The 9,608-nt window shown below is 42.6% G+C and overlaps 1 protein-coding gene across 2 annotated transcripts; it reads left to right on the top strand.

Moving 5' to 3' along the window:
• The first annotated feature begins 356 nt into the window (after window positions 1–356).
• Window positions 357–7,084, top strand: bub3 (BUB3 mitotic checkpoint protein). Of its 2 annotated transcripts, none has more exons than XM_079492466.1 (7): window positions 357–480; window positions 2,191–2,385; window positions 2,737–2,806; window positions 2,972–3,123; window positions 3,717–3,875; window positions 4,786–4,963; window positions 5,449–7,084. In XM_079492466.1, the coding sequence occupies exons 2-7, from the start codon at window positions 2,191–2,193 to the stop codon at window positions 5,667–5,669; spliced, it is 975 nt and encodes a 324-aa protein (XP_079348592.1). In that variant the 5' UTR covers window positions 357–480; the 3' UTR covers window positions 5,670–7,084. The 2 variants fall into 2 exon arrangements, with proteins under 2 accessions (XP_079348592.1, XP_079348591.1); XM_079492465.1 differs by lacking the exon at window positions 357–480 and adding an exon at window positions 487–645.
• Window positions 7,085–9,608: the final 2,524 nt, after the last annotated feature.

A 9,608-nucleotide genomic window follows, 5' to 3' on the forward strand; every position in this document is an offset into this window, starting at 1 on the left:
GGAGTTCAGGGTCACTAACATGGACATGGTCATTGAACGATTTGATGATGTGAGTCATAAATGCTATATACTAAAGTATGGAACTCATCACAGCCTATAACAGATCTGAACCCAACTGAACTATCTATGCGGATAGCCTATTATATGAATATATATAAAAGAAAAGAAAAGAAAAGAAAAGAAAAGAAAAGAAGAAAGAAAAACAAAGTCTGTGTGTGTGTGTGTGTGTGTGTGTGTGTGTGTGTGCATGTGCATGTGCATGTGCATGCATGTGATGTGAGCGCGCGCGTGAGGTGACCGACCATAGATATGACCGACCACACGAAGAAGAAGAACCCTTACCACGTGATCTACTATTGCTACCATAACGGAAGTGTGTCTACGTCACGTTGAACGTTCAGCCAATCGAAGCGAACAGCGGGCTCTCGGCGAATTCGTTTGAACCAATCAGAAGCTCGCTGAGCACGAGCAGCAGCAACGGTACGGCAGCAAGCAACACATTGCTGCAAACAGTGGTGGTTGTGTTGTGTGTAGCATTTAGCTTAGCTAGGGGCTAATATCCCTTTTATATGACATATAAGCGCGATCGCCCTTTGCTATCACACACCGGAGAGAGTTGACTCGGTAGGACACGGACATAAAACGGTCAGTATAACGGCTCAAATATCAGGTTTAATGTGTAGTGTAATCTCTAAACGGTACAAGCTAACGTTAGCAAGCGACGGCGGGAGCCAGCCGACAGACAGACAGTGACACCACACACGGGCTCCGTCTATTTGCTGAGTGCAACCGAACAACAACACAGTGTGTTTGTTGCTTTTGTTGGACGATGGATCACATTAAACACACGGATGATAACGCACGTTAGAGGCCACTTTATTACTCGACATTACATTGACGCTACGCTTGCCATGGATGTTGTGAGTTTAAAATGAAGCGGTGCACCTAATGCTGCACTAGGATTAGCTCCTTTCGGAACCCTACGTTAAAGTTTCTGACATTTTGATGACTTTATCCAAAGGAGCTCAACCCGGGGGGTCCGGAGACGGGCTACACTAGGATATGATATGCAACAGCAATGAATGGCCAGGGTTCATAATGTCGTGCCGGCGTGTGGTGGACACTTAAATTCTATTTTATCTTTTCCATGGATGGACATACTATCATACTAATATGACCATGCCGAATCAGAGCTAGCCCTAAATGTTTTTGAAAATAAAATGTTTGAGAACCAATGTACTAGTGGGCTGTGGATTCATAATGTGGCTGTGCCATACATGTGTCACAGTAGCTCTGGTCCGCAGGGCAGAATCGTAGAAACAGTAGAAGGCTATGGACCAGAGCTAGTGTCGCAGTAAATCAGTGATTTTGTGTCATACATACATATTCGGATGAAAACCTTGAGACATTGATGCGAATGACAACATGCATGCATCAGTGATTTGTAAGCTGCATATTGTCACTTTATTGTGACCATCCGGCAAATTATGTTTAATGTTAGGTTTTTAAGGTATGTTTTAATTTACCATTGTTTCCAAGAAATACAAATAAACTGTCTGTCTTTCAATCTCAGGGCTGACATATGACTTATTCCCCAATAGGCTACAGTAAAACCCTGTTTTAATTGAACTCTTGGGATGCACAAATTAGGGATGTCTCGATGAGACATTTTGGCCGATATCCGATATAATTAATTGCCGATAATGCCTCACATGTACTGTAATTGAAGTAATCTGCTGAGATGATAATCACAGTCTCATGCTTAAATAATAATGGAACTGTCTTTCATTACTGTGTCATTGTTACTCATTCAGACTCATGAAACTAGTTGTTAAGAATAGGCAAGCTGCGTTTGTTTCATTAAAGCTGCACTATCTAACTTTCCACTTCTATGTGTGGCTCCGGGCGGCCTTGTAAAGACAGCAAGCACCTCTTTAGATTGGACAGAATGACATTTTATTCATGGAAAAGGGTTACATAGCGCAGTGACTGTGTGTTATGTGTCCTTTGTTTTCATTTTTGTAATTGATTTCAGATATATGTGCAAGCTAAATCTGTGTTGTTGACTGCCACAACTCTGTAGTTGCGTCTAGTAAAACAACCTTCAATGGAGTGCAACTTACTGAACCGAATGAATCATGTATGTCTCGTCGTAATCTCAGTCCTTTGTGTTACTGTGACCTTCTCCAGATGACGGGCTCAAACGAGTACAAGCTGAATCAAGCCCCGGAGGATGGCATCTCGGCGGTCAAGTTCAGCCCCAGCACTGCCCAGTTCCTTCTGGTCTCCTCCTGGGACGCCACTGTCCGTCTTTTCGACGTCGGCAGCAACACGATGAGGATGAAGTACCAGCACAACGCCCCCGTCCTCGACTGTGCTTTTTTTGTAAGCTGCAAAAAGGACACTATACAATGTTTTAGACCCGTGGTACTCAACCTTTTCAAGGCCAAAAATACTCATATTTTAACTGGGGACCCCCACCCTGACAAGCACTCTGTTCCACAGATAAATATTGTGAAAATAGCTCACCTCGTGTTGCTTTGCATTGCAAGCTTGTAGATCGGCGGGGGGGATTACATGTCCATAAATTGTCACTTTACTGTCATCCGGGGACCACCCTGGGGATTCCTACGCACGGGTTGAGAACCACTCTTTTAGAGCATGATTCCGATGCATTTTGACAAGTTGATGATGTAGTTAAGTTCATGTAAATGAATATCCTCCTCCTTTTTGCAGGATCCGTCACATGCTTGGAGCGGTGGTTTAGATGCACAGTTAAAAATGCATGATTTGAATACGGATCAAGGTAAGTCTGCCACAACAATCTGGGTCAAGGTTCATGTACATTGGAATAAATCAATCGTGGCCTTGTGCCCTTTCTTTCTCCAGACAGATTTAGTGTGGTTGAACAAAAAACACTAATGATGTGAGTCAACTAGCTAAAGGACTGTTTCATATTTTCACTAAATAGATACAGTAGTTGGAACACATGACGCCCCGATTCGCTGTGTGGAGTACTGCCCTGAGGTCAATGTCATGGTAACAGGCAGCTGGGACAGGTCAGTTCGGATGTGGGATCCGAGGACACCCTGCAATGCTGGCACATTTTCACAGCCTGAAAAGGTAGTGTACATCTTATCTGGGGATATATCTTTTGCTGAAGAAACACAAAAAATAGACCAACTCAATATATAGTGATTATTTTTGTAGTTACTAGAATCTATAACAGATCGTGTTTGTCACGTTCTGATTTGAAGATACTCAAGTGAGAAATTGCAGTTTATTCATGCGTTTTGCTTAACCAGAAGAGCCAGTTATGATTTACGATTTACAATGTACCTCTTGCCTTGAGAGGCGATTACAAATTGGACAAAGAAGACATAACATTTTTGCACATCTCCAAGTCTCAATGTTTAGAATCAGATATTGTGTAAAATGCATTGCTATGGATTAATTTAACCACTTAAAACCTATACTTTTTAGACTGGATTCTGTTAGGTTTCCACTTGTTTCGCTGCATAGTAAATATCATTGTTGAAACTAGAAGATCTACAAGCTCACAATGTGTCACATTGCGGTGCATTATGAGCTTGTAGGTCTGCTATGTTCACAGATGTTAGCCCCAGAATAGGGTTGCTAGGGTATTTGTTCAAGCGGTAAATCCAGAAACCCTTTTCCTGCATCTGTGACATTCTGCTTTTCTGTCTGTGTGAAAGGTGTACACACTCGCCGTGGCTGGAGACAGGCTGATCGTTGGCACAGCGGGCAGGAGAGTCCTAGTCTGGGACCTGAGGAACATGGGTTACGTACAGCAAAGACGAGAGTCCAGTTTGAAATATCAGACGCGCTGCATCAGAGCCTTCCCCAACAAACAGGTAAACGCTGGCTCCGGATCAGCTCCATTGACCAAAGTCATTATGTTTAAACATGTATAAACATCTAGCGCACAAAACGGATTGTGCTTAACTCATTTTGACCTGAGATCAGATTCTAAAAATGTCTTCTACATCCTGACAGTTTTCTGAAAAAGCTATGTTTCTATGTCAGTCGTTCTTCGATTTTTCAAAAATAGCAGATCTACAAGCTCGTAGCGCGCCACTCGGTGGCGCGCTATGAGCTTGTAGATCTGCTATTGTTCAATAGCTAAAGCATAACATAATGCTAACACCAAAAGGGGTTCCCGCCCAGAATGGGTTAACCCGGCCTAGAACACTAAACGTAACTTTTGTCAAACCATCACTAAACCAAAATATATTGAAGTACAGCAATACATGGCTACTTGAGGTTAAGTTTCAATCATGACTTTTCACAAATAAACGAAAAATGGATATCATGGGGTGACCTATCATAGGGCGGCAAATCTGTGAAAAATGTGGGTATTTTAAAACAAATAATGGAGATGGGAACTTCTCCTTTGGTCCACCCATTCCTTTGATTTGACATCTAGTAAAAAAAAAAGTAAAAAGCCCATTATGGTTGTATGGGATTTTTCTCTAAAATTCCCCTGACTGTAGAAAAAATTTGGGATGTGGGCAGGGAAACAAACTTACCTTCTATGATGTCAATGAGCATCATGAAGGTACTGAAAGAACCACCCACCTCAGACATCAGCAACATTATAAATATTACAAAAATATATTTGTCCTGGTGAAAATCAGCCTGGTTTAGTGTTCTAGGGTTAAAACGACAAACAATGTACACATTACAGGATATCAAGTTGGCGGCACAAAATTCAGTGCCGGTGAAAAGGTCAAATTTGCATCAGACCCTGTGTCTTTGCTCCAGGGATACGTCTTGAGTTCAATCGAAGGCCGCGTGGCTGTGGAGTACCTGGACCCAAGCCAGGAGGTGCAGAAGAAGAAGTACGCCTTTAAATGCCACAGGCTGAAGGAGAACGGAATTGAGCAAGTCTACCCCGTTAACGCCATCTCATTCCACAGCGTTCATAACACGTTTGCCACAGGTACTACTACGCCTTCTCATCTCAGCAACAGTTTGTGATTTAGGCTTCTCCTGGGGGGTAAAAAGAGATTGAAATATTGGAGCCAGACCCATTCCGGATATTTGGGAGATTTTGGAGTGTCCTAGACCACTTTCACCACTTAAGCCCTACTCAACACTACAAGCTCACAATGTCACATTATATATATACCACAAATGTGAGCTCGTAGATCTGCTATGTTTGAAAAATGTGATCAGGATATAATCGGGACACATCGGCTGCATAATCCGATACCACAAAACCGATATTGGTCAGGCTTTGGTCATAATGTAAAATGTTGTTTGGCTAATCACCTTTCCTGTCTGAACCTATTGTTTACTGTCCCGTGACTATAACTACAAAGATTATGTGTGGAGCACTCTGTTAATATATATATTCTAAATCTGAGAGAACGCACATGGGGAAATAGCATTTGAAGTTGACCTTGAAGCCTCTCCTTCCACCAGGTGGCTCGGACGGCTTCGTGAACATCTGGGACCCGTTCAACAAGAAGCGCCTGTGTCAGTTCCACCGCTACCCGACGAGCATCGCCTCGCTGGCTTTCAGCAACGACGGCACCATGCTCGCCATCGCCGCCTCCTACATGCACGAAGAGGGGGATATCAGCCACCCGGAGGACGCCATCTTCATTCGCCAGGTCACAGACGCCGAGACCAAGCCCAAGTGAGTCCTCTCGTGAGGTCCCCTGCGCCACACAGCATCGTGGGTCACCGCTGAATTTGCGAGTGGGCGCCTTTACATCATGGAGCATGCACAGCTGCGGCTCATGCTGATCCATATCTCTCTTTTCCACTTTTTCAATATCCGACAGTTGACAGACAGATGAGGTTGAGTAAATCCCAGTATTATCATTTTGTATATATATGGGGTTGTGGTAAATACATACACGGTGAAGCGGAAACCCATCCATGCTAGAAATTGGTGACTACTACTGGAAATGTTTAATATTAAACTTCAATATGCCAGAATACAGTATAATTGCAGTCTTTGATTTTTTTTCTTTTTCTTTTCTTCTTTGTTTCTTAAACCACTCTTGAACCCTAGCGACCCGGTTCTGGGCACGTCATAAAAGACGGAACATTTGGCAAAAAACGGGAGTTCTACAAGCTCACGACATGTGTTGTGAGCTTGTAGATCTGCTATTTTCGGTGAAGAGATCTGTTTTAGAGGGGAAAGAGCATGGGCGCCAAGTACAGACCCATGGGTGACCCCGGTCAACAAAGTATACTGTACAGGGTTTAAGTAGTTTAAAGCAACAGTCCTCGAGACACAATTAGCCTGTGTTTAGCAGGCATACTGGTGAAGATCTTTGGTAGATAGTCTAGGACTCTCCCTGAAGCCCAGACATCACTTAAGACAGTTTTCCAAAGCAATTGTAGAAACATAATAGACAGCTCCCTGAACCCGCTTGGATTTTTACTAGGCTTAACCAAGTTTCAAGTCCTTCATTCATAGTAAACATCAAAATTGAGCCCACAAGCAATGCTCTCTTGGACTGTAATCTGTTCTGTTTTCCATCCGTGGGCAATGGCCAGTCAAGGGCTACTGGGTCCATCTTGGTCTGTTTCACCCATGTTTATTGATTTTCATCGTGATGGGTCGTTTCCCTCAGATTTCATTTGACCCTCAGAAAGAAATATCACCATGAAACCCTTGGCCGTTAATGGAGTATCACTTGTCTCCACCACATTGGTTCAGCTACATCCATCCATGTGAGTTGATTGGGAACTAGATTCTCGTGTTTCTCGTCCACAGGTCAACCTAAGTCCACCTTGGAATGGTTTCCTCTGCGTATGCCCTCACAAAATGTGGCATATTTAAGCTCATAACACTTGAAATATCTGCTGGCATCCAGTGTACCGTTAACCATTTTTATTTTTTTTCTACTGTTTTGTAATTAATATTTGACTCTTTCACTTATTCCCTCTGTTCAATCCTGCTCTGTAAAATATATTTGTCAGTTTTCGCTCTCTTTTCCTGTTTTTTTTTGTTGATTTGTATATTGCTCCATGCATTTTACTTTGACTTTTATTAAGATGCTTTTGGATATATTCTAATAAATCTGTCCGGATGTTTCTTTGACATTGTTTCATCATTGTGTATTGTTTTTGCTTGTCATTGACATAAAAGTGACATCGAAAAGTGCAATGTACTGCATGAACCCCTTTCTAAGAGCATAATTTGGTAGGTACACAGTACACACACACAACTATACAATTTCTCCCCAAAAGAAAAGCTGTGAGATGTGAGGAATGTGTTGAGACGAGCAAGGTTCTTCTCTCTGATGAGGTGTTGAGGGAACGTGATGATCTAACAATGTTGCCGAGGGCTCCACTTGCCCCCAGACAGTGACCTCCTGTGTTGATAGACATCACAGGCCTACAGCCTTGAGTAACTTCTCTGCTATAGTGCCAGGAGCAAAACCATATAAGCACTAAACTGAATGACCTTATACTGTGCAGGAGATCCTCATTTGCGCTGAACATTTTCCCTTTTCTTGCCATGTCTTTTGAGCTTGTAGATGGGTTATTTATTTATTTATTTTGCGGCTTTCGCCTTTATTTTATATTTTTTTTTAGAGGGACAGACCGTAGGCTGACAGGAAATGGGGAGGGAGATGGGTGGGGGGGGGGGGGGAGGTTGACATGCAGTAAAGGCCGTCGGGATCGGGAGTCCAGCCAACGTGCCTGGACCGCTGAGCCACGGCCCAGGCCTAGATGGGTTATTTTTGGCTTTAAAAATTGGTGTAGAGACTAGAGTCACAACGAGGGGACCAAGTATAGACACCTGGGGTACCTTTTAATCAACAGAGTATACAAGGTTTAAATTTACTTGGAGCAGCCTTAAGATCAGGTGCAATATTGAGTGAATTTACCACATCTGAGTCCAGTGATTTGTTGTTACCTTGGTGACAAGAGTTGACAAAACGCAGACCCTTTTATTTCAGCTCTGCGCTGCATGAATGAAACGGACCAGTGCCTTGCAGGAGACTTAAGTAGTGCATTTTTCCCCTCGGTTCACATTTTCTATGGCAGCAAATGTAATTTATAATGCCCTTCAGCAAAAGCAGGAGAAGATGGAGACGTCAATTATTCTATTTAAGAACTACAATTTTTCCTAATAGGTCTATCTGCCTCCAGCAGTATCCTGGAAATGATTTGTTCGCTTGGTTAAATGATGCAACTAATTCCCATGATTGCTGATAATGAGTCAGTGTTTGTCATTGGGATTCTGACTGCAGCTTAATATGAAATGGCATTCAGTTTTGGAAGGTAATTACTGCCCATGCGCCAGAGTAAGGCCAGGGTTTGTTGTGGAGGACACAGTAAATTACCTTGTTTCCTGTCATCTTTGGCTTCCACTAAATTGGAAAATTGACTTCCCTGAGTGAGCATTAGAACCGTTAAGGTTTTCATCCCTAGGACTGCCTGCCTGGTAGCTGTTTTGCAGTATACGTATTACGTAATCTTTGAGGCCCAATTTGTAAGATGCAATACATTTTAATGATTGGAACATTGGCAGTTTTCTTTTCAATGCAGCCCAAACAAATGGCAATAGTTGATTAGTGAACACATTTTGTAATAAAACTATTGGAAAAAGTTTGTCATTCTGGAACGGAGGCCTTCAGGTGCCAGTTGTAGCTACAGACAGTCAAGCCTGATTCGGAGTTGCTTGCCGAATAGCCGATCTAGAAGCTAACAACGTGCTGCATTGTGGCGCGTTGTGAGCTCGTAGATCGGCTATTTTCAGTGAGCGACACCATAAATGAAGCATCAGCTATCAGTGTCTTACCCCCAGCACACATGACTTATTCTCCCACTTGTCTTTTTTCCTTTTAGCCTTTTTGCAGTTAACCACATCTGTGGTCGTGTGGCCGGGCTCTGGTTTCCAACCACTGAAGTGTTGCAGACAGTTTGGCTCCTACATGAAACCATTACATGACAATTAAAAAGGGGCGATTGTGCTCCCAACAGCCTGTCATGTACATTTAACCCAACCACAAAAGGCTCTTACGATCACTCGGGAGGGGGACGCGTGACCTTCAACGGACACCTTATCTCTCAAGACTGCTTTCTAATATTATATCGGTGATACTATCTCAGCATGAGCCGCGTGGAAATGGGGAAATCACATGATCCATCAGTAAATATTGACAACGTTCTATATTGTATAGCCTTGCTTCTGTTTCAGTGCCACCTCGGCTCGTTCTGTTGCGGTGAAATGTTATTTATCATTTAGAATAGTTTATAGAGGTTATTATAAATTAGACATACAAGACAATATATATTTTTTACCATGGCTTACCATGGTTAAGATATTGCACATGCTGCTGTGCTCCCCCCTCCGATCATCTCTTTGTGAAATGATCTCATCTCAGTTGTAGGGAATTAAATAGAGGAGGTATAGAGGAGGTAGGTTTTTCCTTTTGATTTTGCTTTGTTTGCTTTAACAGCCACAGTCACGTTAGTAATTACACAATACAAAAGCAAAATATGAACCTTAATTATATATGTATATGCGGACAGGAGTCAGGACGGGTCCTAACAGTAATACCCACAAAGGGAGCAGAGTGACAAGATTAATCCATCAAAAGAAAATTCATCAG

This window comes from Electrona antarctica (assembly GCF_951216825.1).
Source record: "Electrona antarctica genome assembly, chromosome: 22".
In the NCBI taxonomy this organism is placed as follows: domain Eukaryota; kingdom Metazoa; phylum Chordata; class Actinopteri; order Myctophiformes; family Myctophidae; genus Electrona; species Electrona antarctica.

Coding starts and splice junctions, on each gene's coding strand:
- bub3 (XM_079492466.1), top strand. CDS start 2,191: ATGACGGGCTCAAACGAGTACAAGCTGAATCAAGCCCCGGAGGATGGC. Junction 2,386..2,736: donor TCCTCGACTGTGCTTTTTTT/GTAAGCTGCAAA, acceptor TCCTTTTTGCAG/GATCCGTCACATGCTTGGAG. Junction 2,807..2,971: donor TGATTTGAATACGGATCAAG/GTAAGTCTGCCA, acceptor TTCACTAAATAG/ATACAGTAGTTGGAACACAT.